This window comes from Juglans microcarpa x Juglans regia, chromosome 2S, assembly GCF_004785595.1.
Source record: "Juglans microcarpa x Juglans regia isolate MS1-56 chromosome 2S, Jm3101_v1.0, whole genome shotgun sequence".
Lineage (NCBI taxonomy): Eukaryota > Viridiplantae > Streptophyta > Magnoliopsida > Fagales > Juglandaceae > Juglans > Juglans microcarpa x Juglans regia.
This window is the reverse complement of record NC_054597.1, coordinates 4,464,584-4,487,746: the sequence shown is the minus strand read 5'-3', so window position 1 is coordinate 4,487,746 and position 23,163 is coordinate 4,464,584. Positions and strand designations below refer to the sequence as shown.

The 23,163-nt window shown below is 34.5% G+C and overlaps 1 protein-coding gene and 1 long non-coding RNA gene across 2 annotated transcripts; one reads left to right on the top strand and one right to left on the bottom strand.

The window, feature by feature from the left end:
• The first annotated feature begins 4,315 nt into the window (after positions 1–4,315).
• Positions 4,316–10,302, top strand: LOC121252354. Its single transcript, XR_005938194.1, has 2 exons — positions 4,316–4,426; positions 9,711–10,302. It is a non-coding gene; the product is annotated as an uncharacterized LOC121252354 (long non-coding RNA).
• Positions 4,608–10,505, bottom strand: LOC121252348. The gene is made up of 2 exons (XM_041151957.1): positions 10,364–10,505; positions 4,608–5,127 (listed from the first exon to the last, which is right to left on the bottom strand). The coding sequence occupies exons 1-2, from the start codon at positions 10,373–10,375 to the stop codon at positions 4,771–4,773; spliced, it is 369 nt and encodes a 122-aa protein (XP_041007891.1). The 5' UTR covers positions 10,376–10,505; the 3' UTR covers positions 4,608–4,770.
• Between the last annotated feature and the right edge of the window lie 12,658 nt (positions 10,506–23,163).

The window sequence follows — 23,163 nt, the reverse complement described above, 5'->3', positions numbered from 1 at the left end:
TCTCACGGAGGTCATTCCAAATATTTGCAGCAGTATCAACATAAGCTATAGTGGATCGATGTTCAATACTAACAGAATGTTGTATCCAAGAAATGATCATATCATTGCAACGTTCCCATGGAGCAAATAAGGGATGAGATGGATCAGTTGGTTTAGGAATCTTACCATCCAAGAAGCTGAGTTTGTTTTTGATATTCAATGCAGGACGCGTTGTGTGTGCTCAAGTAACATAGTTTTCAGTCGTGAGGAGCTCAGGAACTAGTAAGGAAGAAGCTCCTTCTCCAGGTTGAATGAAATAGGGGCTGGTTGGGTGATGAGGGTTATTGTCATGGTTGAGAGGGTTTGTGGATGTGTTGGTGTTGGTATTGGTATTGGTATTGATATCCGTCATAGCTCTGGTACCATATTACAAATAGAGCAGAAAGCTTAAAACAGAAAGTTGCAGTGTGCTAAAAAACTTCTTCTCATATATCTTATAGTGTAATCATCTAAAGTACAGTACGTCTCTCACTATTTATAGACATAGTCCAAAGAATTGAAGAAAAAGAAAAATACAGAATAAAATAGAAGAATCCGTAAATATATATAGCTCATCATAACAACCATGCATTTAAAAAGAATATTTCTGTTTTAGCCTTGATCACGTCCTTCCCACATTCTTTCTGTAGTGCCTTTGTCTATTGGAACCGTAGGTATTGGTGGTCCTTCATCTAGTAATTTCAACACAAACTACACATATGCTCTGGAGCACTCCCGCACATAAATTTCTTTATGACGGACATTGTCTTAACTTCTATAAACTCTCTCTAAAAAAATATTCTGGTTTGTCTGAGAGAATAGCATTATGTAAAAACAAAACTAATCAACATTTCTTCAAAATAAGAGAAGTACTATCACTCTCCGTCCTCTCACGGAGGAGTACTATCTATCCGCCTCCTTCCAAATGAAGAGTGGGATTTTGCTACTCTGGACACTAAGTCCAATTTTTTTTTTTCCTAACAAAACGAGAGAAAAACTGCAAATTACAATTAAAAAAAAAAAAGGCTGAACAAAAAACTAAAAAAACACTTGAGAAACTGGCCCCAGCCCCTCCACGTAAAAACTGCGTCGTTTTCGCAAGAAGCCTAGTCCTTCAACATTTTCCTCCTGCGCCGCAACCCCTGACTTCCTCTTCTCTCTTATTTTTTCTTTTTTTACTTTCTTTCACCTCCTGCTATGCCCGTAACCGCCTCGAGCACCTGCCAGCCCTTTATTGGACTAAACCGGACTAATTTTAGCCGCACGCTGGCTGTGCAGTACTACTATCTTATCCAAGAAGACCCCTTTAATGACAATCTCAAAACAAATTAAAGAAAAAATTAGTGACTGAAGGATTTTAATTTGTTTCGTTTGGTGGCGAGAGCTCTCAATTCTTACAAAGATCCAATAGCGACGCCATGATTCTTAGTTCATAAGAACAATTTAATTAGAATTAGCAAAAGACTTCACATCAGCAATTAACTGATTTACATTATTATTACATTTGATCGCATGATCAGAAAGCTATAAAGGAAAACAAATTAAACAAACACTGAACACACACACACCCCAAGAAAAATAGAGTATAGATACAAAACATTTTTACCAATATCATTAGCAACCGCTGCGTTTGTAGGCTTTATTACTACACTTTTCTTTTGGCTTACCAACGATTTTACCGGGAAGACATGAGCCTGTGGTGATATAAAGAGTTGGAACGAAGCGGGCGATAGAAAGGAAAAGAACACGATAGTGACGGTCTTTTTTCCTGATTTGCCGGTCTAAGGTACTCCATCTTTTTTTGACTCTATTTCACAAATTTGAAATAGGTTTTTAGAGTTAGTGAAGAATCGAAAATGAGAAGACCGGTGAACTAGTTTAAAAACAAATAAATGAATTTTTCAGGAAAAAAATCAAAAATGGGTTTTTAGAGTGGATAAAACCAGTGAACCAGCAATGAAGTTTCTGCTCTTTTGTGGTTTGTTTGAAATGAGACTCTAAATCTATGGTTAGTAAAGTTTCAAGGACTTGAAAACAAAGCTAAAAGCAGGGTACTGGATTGAGAGGTTTTCAATTAATAAATTGAATCAATTTAGCTGGTAGTTGAGGATGTCAATGGGGCTTCTTAAGAGAAGAAACCAAGGTACACAAAGAAGATTACCAGAAAAGAGAGAAGAAGATTACCAGAAAAGAGAGAAGGCAAAATGAGAGAAGCCACTTTTTGCAAAAGGAGAATCTTGAAAGTATAGCTCTACTATTTATAGCATAAAGAGATCTTGGAGTTTTAGAGATTCAGAAGATCAAGTAGAAAAAGAGATACAATGTAAACGATAAAACTATTAAACCATCTAGCTAAAACCATCAAAACAAAGTTCGATCAAACATTAATCATAAACAAATGAAAAAGCAAAAAAAAAAACCATTTGATTTCTTTCACTATCTAGGCAAGTTGAATAAACCCTTCCAAGTCTGCAAAGCTGCCCAAGAACCCACCTGAATTCTCACCATTCCACATCCCTTCCTCATCCTTAACTCTCTCTCTCTTGACATCAAACCACACTCGGAGCTCCAGTTTGGCCATTGGCTTGTCGAATGAAGCATTTCTTGGCTCTTCTCTCTGCAGCCATTTTCCGTGGTTTTCCAGTGAGTCGTTGCACTAACTCATGGAAGTTGGTTGCTTTAGTTTTGATGATTTTGGGTGCAAATATGTGAATTATGCGTATCTTTGGCTTGGGCTTGGATATTTTCTTTGAATCATGGCGCATGGCTGGGGGAGGTGGAGTTGAACAGGGTGTACAAGTTTGTTTCTTTGCCTTCTGAAGTTAAACGAAGCCACTTTCAAGAGAAGCCATGCGGAGAAGATAAGAAACGAAGGCATGCAGAGAAGATGGCTAGAGCAGAGAGAAGGTACGCAAAGAAGATTACCATAGAAGAGAGAGGGCACGTGGGGAAGAGGCGCAATGAAGAGATTTGTTTAACTTCAGATCCCCCCAAATTAGTCCATGCCTGAGTTAAAATCAAAACGATTCATTTGATTAAATCAGTCCATATCAGCTTTTCGGTACACTTCGGTGCGCAAATTCGCCTGAATTAAGAGTTTTCCATTTTACCTCGTTGCAACTTTCCGTTGTTAAGGGTGTGATCAAGTAAGTGAATAGTTGTATTTGTTTTTAAGGCGAAAATAAAATTTTTTTGCGGTGTTTTATTGTTGTTGCAAAAATACATATCTCATTTTCTTTCATTTAATTTCCAAACCAACAATTAGGAATTCGTCGCAAGAAAATAATTTTAATTTTCTACAAAAAGGACATCACCACAATTACTTTAGACAAAAAAAATCAATTTCAACGCGTTTTGTGTATTTTACGGCAATATTGCCGCTAAATTTCATTTTTGATATTTAGCAATTTGTGACGATTATTTAACTATCTGATTCAGTACCAATTCTTTAAGAATTGAAACCGGTCCTAAACATGTTTAGTACCGGTTTTTATATTTTGAAAACTGTTTTGAATCGAACCAGAGCGGTATATATATAAATTTATATATTATATATATTCTATGCTAAATTGCTAGTTAATAAAACATGAAATTTTAATCTTATTATTCAAATATATTAATCTTGGTAATAAGTTAGACGCTATTTATACTATATTAATATTGTTAACGTCGTCTTTCGCACATCTTTAGGCCAAATTCCAACAACTCAGATATTTAAAAACGGGTTATACACAAGGTAGAAAAGATTGTGATTTTGAGAAGGCAGCCTAAGAGCCAGGTAATCTCCAATGTCAAAGTTAATAATTAAAATATAATAACATGTAATAGTAATGCATAATCATCAATATATAAAAATATGTAATATTAATATATAATAACTAAATTAATATAATAACATATAATAGAAATATATAATAATCAATATATGATAAAATATAATACTAAAGCATAATAACTAATATATAATAGAGGAATGTTATATATCAATAACTATTCACTTTTACGTTTTAGAATCATAATTTTTTTTATAAGATGTGAAGATATTTTTTATAGAATGTGAAATATGAAATAATAAATAATAGATGATGAGAAATTTTTTTTTATATAATAACATGTGTATTAATATAAAATAAAAACTCGAATGTTGATAATTTTACACGACTTAAAATCGCGAATTGCCATCCTAGTTTCCATCAACTTTCTGGCGTGAGCCACGTGAAGATAATTTTCCGATCCCACTAGTTAATAGTTATCCACAATGCATTATTGGATTGTACTAGGCTCTCTCTCCGTTTCCATCAATTTTGTGACGTGAGCCACGTGACGATCATTTTCCGATCCCATTCCCACTAGTTATCCACAGTGCATTATTGGACTGAACCGGACTAATTTTAGCCGCACGCTGGCTGTGCAGTACTACTATCTTATCCAAGAAGACCCCTTTAATGACAATCTCAAAACAAATTAAAGAAAAAATTAGTGACTGAAGGATTTTAATTTGTTTCGTTTGGTGGCGAGAGCTCTCGATTCTTACAAAGATCCAATAGCGACGCCATGATTCTTAGTTCATAAGAACAATTTAATTAGAATTAGCAAAAGACTTCACATCAGCAATTAACTGATTTACATTATTATTACATTTGATCGCATGATCAGAAAGCTATAAAGGAAAACAAATTAAACAAACACTGAACACACACACACCCCAAGACTTTATTTTAAGAGTATAGATACAAAACATTTTTACCAATATCATTTGCAACCGCGTGCGTAGGGAACACACTTTTGTTTTGGCTTAATGCCGGTTTTATCGGGAAGACAGCTTTTGTACCTTGGAGGTCGGTTACAGTCGGAAACTGCAGGCTTAGTAGGGGATTTAGTGCCCCCAGTGACAGTCTGATAGTCAACAAGCATCCTGCTTATTTCCGAATCGAAGAGCAGCTCTGGCTCCTCCATGCGGCCCTGGTAATCAAAGGCGGCGCGGGTGCCGTTGTCAAGCTGGATTGAAGAAGCAATCGCTCCCCAACGAGTCGTGTGCGGCGAGAATAACATCAGCAGCAGCACTGTCACCAGAAGAAAGTGATCCAGCTTCTTCGCTGTTTCTCCCACCATCTCAGCCCCCTTCCCGGTGTGTTATGAATCTAATAGTGAACGGAGAAATAACCTTGTGGATTCAGAAAGTGTAAAGAAATTGATTGTAATTAAATTACTGTAAAAATATAATTGGGATTTCAAGAAATCCTAACCTCTACGAATATAAGAGAATTCTTGATAAGCATTCAGATAATCACCTCCCGACCCTCCTCTCCGTATATATACCACTCGACATAAAATAGGGACAAACAACACATCAGCATCAAAATAAGGTCATGGGCCAGTCTCTACCAACAACAAAACAAGCCTACAGTCACTAGGACAACTTGGGCAGTGTAGAAAGTTTGATTGAAGTTGAAAAAATTGTTTACGAAAAGTTTAAAAAAATAAAAATAAAAAAATTGAGAGCTTCTGGTAGCGTAGAAAGTACTTAGTAAATGCTAGCCCATTCGCGTCTGATTTTTTAAATTTTTCTTAAATTTTAGTTGAAAAGGATATTTTCTATAATTTTATTTTAAATTAAAGAATTTTCTACGTCTTACTCTCTAACATTTCTATATTCTATTAAAATAATATTATTTTAATATAATTTTTTTATTAATTTTTTATCTCACTTCTATTTTTATTCTTAAGCACTAACTCATTTGTCTTACCCTCTTCTTTTCAAATATGATATTCTAATAATTTTATAAATATTTATGCGATACTTTTTCCATAATATAGTATTATTTTTCAATCTAACATCAGTATTAAAAATAATAATTTTTAATATGTACATTTTTCAACACGATGATGTCTTTTAATATGATTTTGTTTTCATATACATGAATAATATTTGATTTGCATTTGTCTCAAAGTAACATTTTTTTCATTTTCATATAATAGTAATATTTTTTTCAATTTTTCTAACGATAATATCTATTCGCGTATTGACGATAACATTTTTTATCATTTTCTCAACGGTAACATTTTGAATTTCTGCTTCCAACAGTAACATGCTTTATCATTTCTCTAATGGTAATTTTTTTTATTTTTTCTTCATCGGTAATTTTTTTTGTCCCATATATAGAGAATCACTATAGCTCCCCTAAATCAAAACCCTAAAATAGGGAATGGGATGAAAGGTAATTTTTCGGCTCCTTCCTAATTTTTTTCCCATAATTTAGAGATAACGGTGAAATAGGATACCGGATAGGAATGCTCTTAGTAGGTAGTCTTTTTTAAAAAATAAAAATTGTAGCTAGTAATAAATATAGATTCTAAATTTTATGTAAAATTATGTTAATCTAGTCAAATAAATTATACGTATTATTTCAATCTATTTACAATATAGTGAATTTAAATGAATCGTATCGTATTGATTTATTTTTAATTAATTATTAAACAAATCAAAATAGATGACATGATACGATCCGTTATCTAAACAGTTTGAATTAGAATTTGAAAATTTATAATAATTAATATATAATACTAAACTAATGTATGATAAAAACTTGAATGTTGATAATTTTACACGACGGAAAATCGCGAATTGCCATCCTAGTTTCCATCAACTTTCTGGTGTGAGCCACGTGAAGATCATTTTCCGATCCCACTAGCTATCTACAGTGCATTATTGGATTGTACCGGATTAATTGTGGCCACACACTAGTTATCAGCCTATTAATAAAGGAAAAGCTTATGCTGCCCAAATCTTATTGTTCAGTTTGATCATTCGGTTTTTTTTATTAAACGATGAAAAAAATAATTTTAAATATATTGATATATTTTTTTATTTTTTAAAAATATTTAAATATATTTAAAAAATATAAATAAAAAAATAAAAACTAATTTTACAATTAACAATAACACCAAATGCCGCCACCGCTCATTAATAAAATACCCATTTCAAACTTGTGCCAGTTCTTCGTTCTTACACAGATGCAGTATCCATGCACACCATTCTTATTTTAAGGTTGTTTGTTTTTGCAATTATTTTTATTTCATTTCATTTTATTTTATTTAATAATTATAAAATTTTTTAAATTTTTATACAAAATAAATAATTAATTAAATTTTTTAAAATTTTAAAATAAAATAATATTTTATTTAACTTTTAACTTTTATTTTAATTCATCTCATCTCATCTGTAAAAATAAAACAGTCTTTGAACCATTGTTAGAGCATTGGCATTGGCTTCATCAAAGTTATCTTTAAAATTTGATAAAAAGTACATAATTTCTATAAATCCAAAACTTCCATAGCCATAACTTTACACTGAATTAGCCATTGAATTCATCAAAATAATAATATAATATTATTTTTTTTATATTTTACAATCACACTAATCATATGTTGATTAATAATTTAATTTGATTCTTACATTATTATTACAAGACGGTTGGAGATTAAATATGAATAAAAAAGATTTTAGGAGATTAAAAATAAATAAAAAATAGATTTGATGAATGAATAGTAGATCTTCAAATTTGAATAAACCTATACATTTACTGTAGCTCAAAGTTTCACATTTATCTATTTGACTAATCCAATGCAGCCTTATTTTGATAAAATTTATCAAATTTTATATTTGGCTAGACTTTTGATGAAGCCAATACCAATACTCTTACACTGAAAAACAATGAAACAATCTAACTCTTATTTTTGGTGTATGGTGTATTTTGAAGTTTTTCTTACATATCGGATTTCATGCAGAATTATCCTTTTTCGTTGAGGTTCTCGTGAATTATTGTTGTCCTTGAAAAGCGGCTAATTTGTAGCTACGCGATCAATAATATAGGAATATTCTGTAAATGGTCTTTGAAATCTCTCCTCTGTCACGGGTCTATGTACAAGGTGCAGTGATACAGTGACAACACCTCTACCCTTCTTTTACAAACTTACCAATAAAATAATATTTTTATATAATTTAAATACATCAAATCAAAATTAAAAAATTAAAAAATTTATTTTAAAAAATATTATTTCATTTCTCATGTAGTAGATGGGCTATGTATGCAGTACGGAGTAACCGTACACGCCAATCCATTAAAGAACATTATTTAAAAATCAAAATCAAAATTTCATAACAAATACTTCTTTAAGCATTAAATATTAAAAAAAAAAAAATCGGTGACCAATTCACCGGTGGATTTAACATTATTGTTTAAGAAAACATACAACATTTTACAATTAACTACAGCAAGATATTTGTGAAGATCCAATAACTCCACATACATCAATCGGGCCAATAACTCGATCCAGTCATCACTGAAACCCAATGCTATTTCCTAACTATCATGCATCAATCAACCGTCTTTTATTTGGGAACACCACGAGATATTTTAGAATTAAAATCTTACAATATCTAGAATTCCATTTTTTTTCCTACTAAATAACTACTGTTTTTATTTCTTAACTTAAAACTGAAAATAAAATACATCGTGGCTGACCGTTTCAAGATTTTTACGAAATACTTTTTATTTTCATTTTAAGGATTCAGAACTGAGAGGAAATATAAAATAAAATAGAAACTGAAATAAGAAATTTAAAATATAAAATAAAATAGAAACTGAACCACGAAAATTATGAGGGAGATCTCCAACAAGAATAGATATTTTTTTTTTTTTTTAAAAAAAAGATGTCCATTCTAATATCCTAAAAAGTCTATTTCATATAATGTTATATATACGTGCTCAACCATTTTATAGTAGAACTTTTTTGTGATTATTCCAACCGTTCCACCCCGAGTGACAGTTGAAATGGTGTTTAATAATTATTTTAAACATAATGAGCAATCGGATTTTTAAAGGTCTTGGGATATATATCTTAATATTTTAGATTTTTCATTAAAAATAAAATAATCCGGTGTAGTTGAGCTTTTGTAAAATTTGTATGATATTGAAGTGGCGTGTCAGGATTAGTGGATCAGGTTGTAAAATTAACACACCCAATCACGACAGCAACGCCTCCCTTTAATTAAATAGTTATCGTTTATTGATAAAAAAAAAAAAAAAAAAAAAAAAAAAAAAAAAAAAGGAACTACACAACATGCGGTAACGGATAATAGCATCAGGAGCAAAGCCGAGTCTTGCAAGTTGTCTTATTTAATTTTGATGGAAATATATATATATATGAATAATAATAAATATTATAAGACTCACTTTAGGTATCTTTCCCTTTCTTATTTGATACTTTTAAATTAACACAATAATTTTTTTTTTTTTAGAAAAAGACAATAACTTTGGAGAATCTTTTTCCATAACGGGGCACAATTCATGCAATGTTTGAAATATTAACCCACTTGTATTGTTTTTTTTTTTTTTTTTTAATCATCCCTTGTAGAACTGTGATTAATTGACCTTATTATATATAATGTTCTCCTGAGAGTATTGATATATACACAATATATTTTTATAATATATTTTACAACAAGATTATGAGATGAGGGTATTTTTATAAAATATTATTATTTTTATAAAATATTTTATAAAATTATCCCTCATTTAATATATTATTATGAAATATGTTGTATAAAATATTAGGTATAAATCATTTTCCTTTCGATCCCATGCTAGTTTTCCACAGTGCATTATTGGACTGGACCGGACTAATTTTAGCGTGAGTACAATATCTTATGGATTCAGACCCATTTCAATGACAATCTCAAAACAAATTAAAGAAAACATTAGTCACAGAAGGATTTTTTGTTTCTTTAGGTAGATCAGGATGCAAAACTTGTTCATAAGAACAATTTAAGAATTAGCAAAACACTTCACATCAGCAATCAACTGATATACAATTTTATTACATTTGATCGCATGATCAGAAAGCTATAAAGGAAAACAAATTAAACAAACACACACACTCCCCAAGACTTTATTTTAAGAGTATATACAAAACATTTTTACCAATATCATTAGCAAACGCGTGTGTAGGTACCACAGTTTTGTTTTGGCTTACTGCCGGTTTCATCGGGAAGACAGCTTGCGTACTTTGGAGGTCGGTCACAGTCGGAAACTGCAGGCTTATTACCGTTGTTAGTGCCCTCAGTGACACTCTGATAGTCAGCAAGCATCCTGCTTATTTCCGAATTGAAGAGCAGCTCTGGCTCCTCCATGCGGCCCTGGTAATCCAGGGCGGTGCGGGTACCGTTGTCAAGCTGGATTGAAGAAGCAGTCGCTCCCCAACGAGTCGTGTGCGACGAGAATATCATCATCATCAGCACTGTCACCAGAAGCAAGTGACCCAGCTTCTTCGCTGTTTTTCCCACCATCTCAGCCATCGTCCCTAGCTGTGCGAGTCCTCTGATCCGAGGAGGGATTAGGAAGTCCCGTCGTTGGCGAAGAGTCGAGAGACAGCTTGCAGTGGGATGAGAAGTCAATTGGCACGGATGGAACAAGTTTTTAAAACGAAAAGAAAAACTTTATCCTATACGTCGGGTTTCCTCTTTTTTATTAGAGGAAAATGGTGGGCTGTAATTACGTCGTTGTCGGTTGGTAAAGACGTGAATAATTGGGAAAAGCATAGGAAAGTGATCAAAAGTCTAAGTATAATATAATAATAATAATAATAATCTTAATCTACATTTTCTATCAGTTTCTTTTTGCCGAGAGAGCGAGAGAGAGAGAGAGATATGTGAGTTAAGAGGGTGGATGATTACAATTGATCAGGTAATAACTGGACTGAAATATCCCTGAGTTTCTTTAGAATTCTCAGCATTTTTGGCAATAATTTGCGGTAGTATGCTTGAATTCCATCTTGAATCGTGGTACCCCTATCTAAAAGTAGTCTAGGTTGCTTGTGGTTTGACTACAATACAGTGCCAGTTATTTGGTTATTCTTTTAATTAGTGATCTTTGGTAATAAGAAAATGATAAACACAGTTATTTATTTTTTATTATATATTGGCTGTTTTGTCGATCGGTAGGATATCTACTAATGAAATTCAAAATATTGGCGATCTTAAAATATAACGTGGAAGATGTATCTCAGCAATCAGAGATTTCCCTCTTGGAACTGATCCTAATATGCATAGCATTCATTAGTCCCGAGAATGTGCCAAAAACTACATATCTTGGACAAACTATATCTGCACTTTGAGTATTTCTGCTGGTATTTTATTCAAGAAATCTGACTTATTACCCGATCATACGCTTCAGCTTGATCATGATGACCTAGGCTATTCCCAAGCATCATCAATCAACATTCTTTTATTTGAGAACCTCACATATAGTGTGCATGCATATAATATTGCAGCAGGACATATGATCAGCATCACCGGAACCTACAAGTGCCAATTACGCAACCAAACCCGATGGGCCTATTACGCAACCAAAGCTATGCCTCGAACGAACACCTCGCATGGGCTATGGACCATGATAACAACCTTCGTCGCATATGGGATAACAACCCAACAACTCTTAATGGCTAAGGGTTCCGAATTGATTTCAAATAAATGATAAAAGGTGGTTACGAGACTCGACCGGGGGGGGGGGGGTCGTATATATATTCATCGATGGCCACTCTAGGAGGTACGCAAACATTTCTTTCTTGTTCTATAAGAAATACTAAGCAATTCACCTGACATAGGCATAATTTCGATACCTCAATCATCAAGAACATGACTCCATGTAGCCCAAATTGAAAATTCACGACGATCGGCTTCACCTAGTAGGAATTCCCAACCCTCACCAGAGACAAAGAAAAACTTGTGCTGCTAGTTCTTGGAATGGGAAAATCAGCACTCTAGTTGGGCCACTTGATTGCCAAAGTGAGCCCGAAAACTACAAAGATTTCCTTCCAGATGCAAAACGCCGTGAAAAAAGAGAAATTCATGAGCAGTTAAGTTAGGGTATTCATCACTAATAGGCTCCAATACATGCCTCCAGGCAATATAACATGCCATCAATATCCTCCAAGCATTAGGCACAAGGAGGCAAGAGCAAGCCCTAAAAAATCTATCACGTCGCGCAAAGGATGACAGAAGGGCAAGCGGAGCCCTATTAGGAACATCACGAAATACAATGCCACAGAAATAGCCAGTCCCTCGGCGTTAATCGTCACTCTATATATATGCATTGATGGTCACTCTAAGAGGTATGCAAACATTGCTTTACTGTTCTATAAGAAATACCAGGCAAGTCACCTGACTTAGACATCAGATGTGTTTCTATACCTTTCAGGCCCTTTTCTCTTTTTTGGATGTAGGTAGAGGGGTGAGCAAGAGCATGAAACATGTCAACAACATAACCTTTTTTTAACTTGATGTCTATTGATCTCCCACTATCACAGTTATGCCTAGATCTGTGCGAGACCTTGGATCATGACAGAGGAGAAGTACAAACACTATTAAGCAAATAAGGGATCCCCAAGACAAGATATTGACATATAAAGTAGAGATTGAGGGAGCTTCAGAACACATTTTGAGACGATCTTTACCTCTATGGAAAACATTACTGTCTGCATAAGCTCTATGGAATCCAGAGTATCCAGCAAGATGAATACAGATCTTATTCAAGAATTTACCAAAGAAGAGATAGAAGCAGCTCTGCATCAAATGTCTCATATTAAATCCCTAGGACCATATGGTTTTGGGGCTAGCTTTTATCAACATCATTGGACCACCGTGGGAGTCGATGTTTGTAAAGCTGCCATGGAGTTCTTAAATAATGAAAGTATGTCCCCTTCCTTGAATCTTACTTACATTACTTTGATTCCTAAAGTAAAAACTCTTTTGTTTGTCAATGACTTTAGATCCATAAGTTTATGTAATGTGATGTACAATCTTATTTCTAAAGCACTAGCAAATAGGTTTAAGAAAGTTCTCACATCACTCATGTCTAGCGCTCAAAGTGCTTTCATTCCAGGTAGGCTAATAAACAAAATCATTATGGTGGCCTATGAATTATTGCATATGATGAGGACCAAGCAAAGTGGAAGCACAGATAGTATGACACTAAAGCTTGATATTTCAAAGGCTTATGACATAATAGAGTGGGCTTATTTGGAGGCAATCATGAAAAAGATAGGATTTGAAGAAAAATAGATCACTCTGATATTGAAATATGTTACAATTAGCTATTCTATGTTGGTGAATGGTAATTCAAGAGATTTATCTATCCAACTAGAGGCTTAAGGTAAGGTGACTCTCTCTCATCTTATATGTTCATTCTATGTGCTAAAGGGTTAAGCTCTTTGACAAATCAAGCGGACAAAAGAAAGGGAATCAAAGGGGTAGTAGTGGCTCACGGGGGTCCTAGAACAAATCATCTGCTTTTTGCAGATGATAGTGTGATCTTTTACAAAACTAAATAGACAGAGTGAGAATATTCACAATCTTAACAGTATATGAAAAAACCTTAGGTCAAGCTCTCAATAAGCATAAACATTCAAATTTTATTTTCAGAAGATATACAATTGCTGCGACCAATTAAGGACTTAATTATTCAGGAAGTAGGGTCTATTTTTGTGGGAGCTATTAAGGATAGAATCTGGAACAAGATTAGTAGCTGGAAAACTAATTTTTTATCCAAAGTAGGGAAAGAGGTTCTCATTAAGGCAGTGTTGCAAGCCATCCCCACTTACACCATGAGTGTTTTTAAGATTTCAAAGAAATTGTGCAATAAATATTTCATCTATGTTGGCTTGATTCTGGTGCAGTAATAATCAGAAGGGGCATGCTATCCATTGGAAGAAGTGGAGCAAGATGGGGTGAGGATAAAGGGTGACTGAGTTTTCAAGATATAGAAAGCTTCAACTTGGCAATGTTGGCAAAACAAAACTGGATATTTTTGCAAGATCCTCTCTCCTTAGTAGCTTAAGTGCACAAAAGTGAGTATTCCAATAATACACAGCAACTGGAACCAAAACTAGGAAATTCTCTATCTTTTATTTAGAGAAGTGTTTGGTCTGCTATACCGCTGTTAAAAAAATGACTCATTTGGAGAGTAGGAAATGGTAAAAATATTAATATTTGGGGCCATAAATAGTTGTGTGAGCCATCTTCCTACTATTTTCAATCTCCTATTACAAATCTGGGACTTGAAGCCAAGACAAGTGAGCTACTAGTTGAAGAAACGAAAAGCAAGAATGCAGGTGAGGTTAAAGCCGACTTTGTTGAAGAAGAAGCTCAATTGATTTGCAACATCCCAACCAGAAAGATAGGAGTTGAAAATAGGTTGATATGGAATTTCAATAAAAATGGTAGGTTCTCAATGAAGAGAGCTTATCATCTGGCACATTCCAAATTACAAGAAGTGGAATGTGGTTCCTCTAGCTTCAATGAAAAGGATGAGGGGGTGGAAAAGAATATAGAGGCTAAGTATGCCAAGGACAGCAAAGCATTTTCTCTGGAAGGCTAGACATAAAATATCTTACCAACCGGAGAAAATTTACACGAGGAAAATTGTAGATACCCCTATATTTCCTTTCTATGAGTACGAAGAAGAAAAGACTATTCATGCTTTGTGGAGTTGTGTTGCTACTATAGATGTTTGGGAAGAATATAGCAGCCCGGTTCAAAAGTTGTCCAACAATGTTAAGGAAATCTCCACTAATACAACTGTCCCTGATTCTAAGGGATAATGCTCTGCCTAGTTTTGGAAACTTGGACCATTATATTCAAGAGCAATCAGTGCAACGGTTATCCATGTATCTTGTCCATAATATTAGGCTATTGATTTGTAGTTTACTTTTTCATATTTGCCTTGTATAGAATCTGTTATATATAAGAGGTGATACTCGACTCTATTGCATCATGCAGAATTACTCTCATTTTTAGCTCTTATTTCATGGTATCAGAGAATTAAAGTGACCTCTGTCTTTTTTTTTTGTTTCAAATGGCTTCCACTCCAGTCACACATGTCAGTATTCACAGCCTTGTCACCATTAAACTTACCAAAGACAATTATCTATTGTGGAAAGCTCAAATTGAACCTTACTTACGTGGGCAAAGGCTTTTCGACTATGTTGATGGTTCCATAACCCAGCCACCCACTCATATTACCAACCCTGCGGCAGCAACGTCTGAAGCTGCACCTTCCCAAATACCCAACCCCAATTACACTATCTGGTTTGATCAAGATCAAGTGGTGCTAAGTACACTGGTCTCTTCCTTGTCTGAAAATATTCTGGCTCAAATGGTGGGGATCTCCACCTCCAGAGAAGTTTGGGTCGCCTTGGAGACTATTTTCTCCTCCCATTCCCGTGCTCGTGCAATGCAAACCAGACAAATCCTCTCTGTCATAAAAAAATGAAATCATGGAAACTTGGATCATTATATTCAGGAGCAATCAGTGCAACGGTTATTCGTGTATCTTGTCCATAATATTAGGCTATTGATTTGTAGTTTACTTTTTCATATTTGCCTTGTATAGAATCTGTTATATATAAAAAGGTGATACTCGACTCTGCTGCATCATGCAGAATTACTCTGATTTTTAGCTCTTGTTTCAAACAATTGTAAAGACAATGTGCAGCTATGGGATAGGATGTGCTCATTAAATAAAGAGCAATTGGAAACTTCAATCCTCTTCTTGAGAAGTATATGGCAAAGAAGGAACAGATTCATCTTCGATAACAAATTTGATAGCCCTTCAATGGTTATAAAAACTGTAATAGAAGGTCTAAATGAGTTCCAACAAGCTTAGATGAAAAATGGAGGACAAGAGACAAAGTAATTGGGAATAGGAAGAACGTCTCAACCATGGCAGAAACTGAGGGAGGTTATGTTAAAGAAAAGCTTTGGATTCTAAGAACCAAAATACTGGTATTGGAGTTATCATTAGAGAGAGTGAAGGTGAGAACTTGGCTACTATGTGTGATCAGATAAGGGGAAATGGGGCTATCAGTTATAGCAGAATGTAATGCTTTCTAGGCTGCAATGAATTTTTGTTATATGCTAGGAGTTAGCAAAGTTGTCTTGGAAGGTGATGCGCAGGTGGTGTGATCAAGGCAGTCTAATGTGCAGCGGAAAATTGGGCTTGGCATGATTGAGGACTTGAATAGGTCGATAAAGCTGAGACCAGAATGGGGTATAAGTTTTGTGTATAGAGAAGGGAATGGAATGGGGTGTATAGCCAAGATTGCTTTGTCTTTAGATGGTAAACATTGCTGGATTAAGGATGGTCCTGTTTCCATTCATAATCTTGTTCTGACTGAAACATCTGTAATAGTTAATTCGATTCGAATGCAATAAAAAGCCTGCTCGGTTTTTCTCCTAAAAAAAAGAAAAGAAAAAAAAAAGAAACCTTGACGGCCAGAATTTGAAATAGTCATTGGATGTGTACTGATAATTGATGATCAACTTCGCATAATGCTTGGCCACAATAAGGCTTATTCCTAATATGATATAATTATTTGATTACTTTTTGTCTTTATCCACAACACAAGGGACTATCCGTCCTAATAATTAGGACGGCTAGAGTCCTCAATTCACAATTCTTCTAAACGACTGTTCTCTTCAAAAGAGGGGTCTTGGACTCCTAATTTGGGCCAGGTTCACATAGGGTTGGCATTTTCTTAGACCGATATTGACTCCTCGAAAACTAGTATATGATAAAGTTTTAGACTAATATTAAATATAAGTTGTACAGGTGCCCTATATTCTTTTAAAGAAGAGTGATATTATTATTAAAAAATTAATCTTTTTATTCAGATTTTATATTAATTTATTATTTTTAAAAAAAATACATGAAACTTGCATACTTTATAATTACGAATATCATTTATCTAAATTTTAATATGTTTTAAAACAATTCCACGGGGACGCTTTGCAGTCAGTACCAGCAAATAACATTATTCTGGATCAAAACTGAGTGGTCGAGGTCTTGGAATTTTGGTTTTCTTGATTGTGCCCAACCAGCTGTCTAGCTGCAGTGCAAAAACGACGTCACCACCAATGTGAGGGGAGCGTTTAGATAGTTGGGACAAAATCAAGAGTAGTGATAGGGTTTAGTACCACTATCCATTTACTATTAGAGTGTATTTGAAGTTTTTTTATTATTTTATTATTTTTTAAGTATTTTTTTAACATATTTAATTATTAAAAAAATTAAAAAAAATATATAATTTTATTAATAATTATTTCTTTAACTATTAAGTAAAATAAAAAATCAAATACAAAAAAATAGTAAATGAATAGTAAAGAGGAAGTAACCTTATCATTATCCCTAAATGCCCTCCATTTTCATTTTATTATATTGATAAGTGAAGGAACTAAAATGCTCATTTTTTCAACTTAATTAGTACTATCCGTTTCAAACGAAATGCATATAATTTTATTCTGACTCTTTAATTCTTATACTAATCATATGATGTCGTTGTCTAATGTTTATGGGTTTGGTATGCTTGATCAGATCAATAATAGTTAAGTAATACTAGCTACAGTTATGAATTATGTAAATATTATATATATATATATTTTAAAATAATAAAATTATTATTAAAAAATTTATTATTTTATGTGAATTTTAAATTTATTTTTATTTTTAAAATATGCGCACTACTACAAATGTCATTTCTTATCATAACAGTCTTATGGTTTGATTTCAACGAAGTGCTTGAAGTATTAGTACGTGGGTGTGATGATACAGATCACGATCCCATGGTAGTGAAGGTGTTCGTGATTTCATTTTATTAATTATTTAATATTATCTAAAATATATACAAATAATAATAAATATTAGGACAATAATTTTTTCATTTAAGAATATCACCGAGAGAAGTCATTTATTGAATTTTTTTTTTAGTTAAAAAATTATTGTTTAATAAGTTTGTGATTTTTTTTAGAAAAAAAAAATATTAAGAGATTTAAAAAAATGTTTAAAAAAACCAAAAAAAAAATTTTTTTTTGAACACTCGATGACTTTTCCGGTAGTATTTATCGCTGGAACTAGCAGCACCCTAAACATAATTAACCCACTTGACATTGTTTTTTATCCACTTGTAGATAAGTGACTTACCCCTATCATAAATGTTCAATTAGCAGGATTTTAAAAATGACTTGAGACAAAAAAGATATAGAAAACACTACCTACCATAACCAAAAATTAGAGAAAAAAAAAAAAAAAACTTATAACTCATTTTTACATAACTAATAAAATGACTTAATTGTGGTCACACACTAGTTATCATCAGCCAATTAATAACTAAAGACCCGTTTCAACAACCGTTATTAATTACCTAGATGTTTTTTATTTCAAGCATTGTATCATCTGTTTTGGATGGAACTCCATCGGCATCCCTTGTGCTTGCATGTGATGTGGTTCTCTTGGTTAATGAAATTATTTGACCATAAAAAAGAAAGAAAAAATAAAAGAAAAGAGACAGAAGTCAAAGAAGGATTTTAATTTGTTTCGTTCGGTGGATGCAAAACTTGTGCCAGTTCTTCATTCTTACACAGATTCAATATCCATGCGCACCATTCTTTTTTTTTTTTAATCGAAATAGAATTCATTTCATTTAATAAAATCGAAATTACAGCTGTAATTTATTAATATAGAAAAAAACTCAGACTACAAGCCAAATTATTACAAATGGAGCAGAAAGCTTAAAACAGAAAGTTGCAGAGTGCTAAAAAACTTCTTCTCATATATCTTGTAGTGTAATCATCTAATGTACAGTACGTCTCTTACTATTTATAGACATAATCCAAAGAATAGAAGAAAAAGAAAAATACAGAATGAAATAAAAGAATCCATAAATATATACAACTCATCATAACAACCATGCAGCTAAAAGGAATATTTATGTTTTATCCTTGATCACGTCTTTCCCACGTTCTTTCTGTAGTACCTTTGTCTGTTGGAACCGTAGGTATTGGTGGTCCTTCATCTGGTAATTTCAACATCCCTCCGCAAGATGGAGAGTATATGTTGACTACTCCCATCTTGGACATGAGCCTAGTGAAGGCAGGAGAGTGTAGTGACTTGGTGGGTAAGTCTGCTAGTTGGAGATGAGAGGGAATGTGAGCAGTTGTCACTTGGCCTTCTGCAATTTTGTCTCGGACTAGATGACAATCTAGTTCGATGTGTTTAGTTTGCTCATGAATTATGGGATTTGCAGCAATGTGTATGGCAGCCAGATTATCACAATACAAGGTGGATGGTTTTGAAATGATGATATTCAGATCCTTAAGGAAATACCTAATCCACGTTAATTCACATACCACGCCTGCCATAGCTCTATATTCGGATTCGGCTGATGACCTGGAGATAGTAGTTTGCTTCTTTGATTTCCAGGAAACAAGTGAGTTGCCTATAAAGATACAAAAACTAGTGGTTGATCGCCTTGTGTCTGGACAGCTTGCCCAACTTGCATCTGAGTATGCTTGTAGTTCCATTTTGGAGTTTGCAGAGAAAAATATCCCTTGTCCAGGTGTTTTCTTTATGTATCGAATGATCTTGAGGACTGCATTATAGTGAGGCACATGTGGTGCTTCCATGAATTGACTTAGGAGATGTACACTGTGGCTCAGGTTAGGCCGAGTGTTAGTGAGATAAAGTAGCTTTCCAACCAGTTTGCGGTATAGAGATGGATCATTGAACAGAGCAACTTCATCCTTTCGAAGCTTCACATTTGGTTCCATAGGCAAGTTGGATGGCTTTGAAGCTAATAATCCTGTTTTTGATAGAATATCCAATGCATATTTGCGTTGATAGAGCTGTATTCTCCCTTTTGTGCATGCTACTTCCATCCCAAGAAAATACTTGAGGCTTCCGAGGTCTTTGATTTTGAATTTGGACTCCAAGAAACTTTTCACAGCAGCGGTAGCTTGGTCACTTGAGCTCATTAGTACTATGTCATCAACATAGACAAGCAGAGCTGTGAAACTTGTTTCTATTGACTTAATGAACAAACTGTAATCGGCTTTTGATTGTACAAATCCAAATTCGATCAATGAAGAGGTGAGCTTGGCATTCCACTGTCTTGATACTTGCTTTAAGCCATAAAGGCTTTTCTGCAGCTTACACACTTTGCTTGAGGCAGCATATGGATGACCTGGTGGTGGACGCATGTAGATCCCTTCCTCAAGCTCCCCATAGAGAAAAGCGTTGTTTACATCTAATTGCTGGAGGTCCCATCCTTTGATTGCTGCAATTGCAAGGAGGATACGAATGGATACTATCTTTGCAATGGGAGAAAAAGTATCATGGAAGTCTATCCCTTCTCGTTGAGTAAATCCCTTTGCAACCAATCGAGCCTTAGCTCTTTCTATTTTCCCATCCGATTTGAACTTGTATTTGTAAACCCACTTACAGTCAATTGGTTTCTTCTCAGGAGGTAGGTCTACAATGGTCCAAGTCTCATTACTTTCGAGCGCATCCAATTCCTACTTCATTGTTCTGCACCAAGTTGGGTCTTGAATGGCTTGGTCATAACAGGAAGGTTCGGTGTGCAAGGAAATTGAAGTAGTGAAGGCTTTAAAATTTTGTGAAAGAAAGTCATATGACAGAGATGCAGACAGAGGAAATAATACCTTTGATTTTCCTGAAGTGGATTTTTGTAGAGGACCTTGTAGCTTGGATGTTCATTGTGAGGAGTTGAGTGCAACAGCTTGTTGACAATGAAATTTTTGTAAATATGCAGGTGTTTTTCGAACTCTATTAGACCTTCGTGGAATGACTTGAGGGGAAGTGTCATGAGGAAGAATAGATGGCTGAGTTGCTTGCATATCAACGGAGGTTGGGTTGTTTACTTCTTCAATATAAGAATGATCAAAAGAAGGCATGTAATTTTATGTGGAAGGACTGGGGCTTTTCTCAGAATTTTGTGTTGGGAAGTTGTTAGAAAAATGGGCAGATATTTGTGGTGGGATTGAAGATGTACTTGTAGATGTCTTAAGTGGAAAAATATCTTCATGAAAAACTACATCACGTGAAATGAAGACTTGCTGAGTATGCAGATCAAGTAATTTGTATCCCTTAACACCATATGGGTATCCTAGAAATAAACCTTTTCGAGCCCTGGGATCAAATTTGGTTCGAGCATGGCTTAATGTTGATGCAAAAGCTAAACATCCAAAGATACGAAGGTGGGAGTATGAAGGCTGAGTTTTGTATAAAACTTTAAAAGGAGATTTATACCCAAGGTTTGGAGTTGGTGTTCGATGATTTATCAAGTAAACTGTTGTTATTATAAATTCATTCCAGTACTTCATGGAAAGACCAGATTGGAATTTTAAGGCTCTCGCCACGTTCAAGATGTGTTGGTGCTTTCTTTCAGTTAAGGCATTTTGTTGAGGAGTAGTGACGCAGGTAAGTTGATGGAGAATTCCTTTGGTTTGGTAAAAAAATGGCATTTGGAATTCCCCTCCATTATCGGTTCGAATGGTCTTGATTTTGCTCTCAAACTGGTTTTCAACAATAGAATAGAAATTTTGAAGAGTATTCCTAGTTTCAGATTTTGCTTTTAACAAATAAATCCAAGTGCATTTACTAAATTGATCAACGATGGTTAGAAAATATTTCGAGTCATCATGAGCTTGTGTTGGTTTGGGTCCCCATATATCAGTAGATATAAGGTCAAAAACTTTTGAAACCATGCTTGTGGTTTGTGGAAATGGTAACTTATGCAGCTTGGCTAAAGGGCAAATTTCACAAGGAAAGTTTTGTTTAACTGAAAGATTCCCATCAACCTTGAGAATGTTATTCAAAACATGTTGGGTCATTGAACTGTTTCCAAGACGATAATGCCATAAAGTATAGTCATTAAATTTTGTAATAACAGCAAAATTGATAAACTTGGAAGGTAACTTGGATGGAAAATGAAAATCTAAAACAGTAGAATGTAATTGCTGGTGTTGAAGATGGTATAAGCCATTATGCACTCTCCCCCGTCCAATCGTCGTCCAAGAGGCAAGGTCCTGCACATAACAAGAATCTGAAAAGAAAATCAAACAACAATTGGAATTTTGAGTTAAGGATTTTGCTGAGATAAGATTGAAAGAGAATGTTGGAACACAAAGGACATTTTTAAGAATTAAATGAGAGGATAGATGTACATCGCCACTATGTGTGGCAGCAACTTTGGTTCCATTTGGCAATCTTACGACATGATCAACATGTGCAATGTTGTGTATGAAAAATTGGGGATTACAGATCATGTGATCTGTAGCACCCGTGTCAATGATCTATGGTGCATCATTGAATTTGGTAGATGTGTGTGTTTGTGCTGACGAACAGAGAGATATACCAGTCATCGGGAGAATGCTTGGGTTGGAAGGAATGGCGTGGACATGGTTAGCAGTTGGAAGTGAGGCCGGGGATTGTTGTTGTTGGAGCAAAACAAGAAGACGGTTGAATTGATCTTGAGTAATAGGCGGACCATTGTTGGCATCTTCCTGCTCATAATAGACATGATTAGCAGAAAATTTATTTTAGGAAGAGTTTTTGTGACCTGGAGGATAGCAGTTAAGCTTATAACATTGTTCTTTGGTGTGGCCAGGGATGCAACAGTGTGAGCAAACTGGAAGGTTGGGATTGGCCTTGAAGCAGCATTCCAAAGAGTGACCAGAAGTGTTGCAATGAGAGCAAAATAATTTTTCTTTTCAACCAGGAGGACGTGGGTTGTGACCTCGAGTTGCCATGGCAACAGGAGTAGGGATGGAATGGAGTTGTCGTCTGCGTTCTTCCTGCTGGATTAAGGATATAACACGGTTGAGGGTAGGCAGTGGGTCATATAGCAGAATTTGAGCACGTATTGAATTATAAGAGTCGGAGTCCCACGAGAAACTGCATGACCCTGCTTCAATGATGATAATTTAAGAGAGTTTTGACTGAACCACGGGTGCATAAAGGCATTGGTTCATATATTTTAAGTTCATCCCAGTAACATTTGAGCTTGTTGTAACAAATGCTCACAGAGTCAGTATCTTGAACAAGAGATGAAATTGCTTTGGTGATTTGGAAAATGCGAGGGGCATTTTGAATAGAAAACCTCTCACGGAGGTCATTCCAAATATTTGCAGTAGTATCAGCATAAGCTATAGTGGATCGATGTTCAATACTAACAGAATGTTGTATCCAAGAAATGATCATATCATTGCAACGTTCCCATGGAGCAAATAAGGGA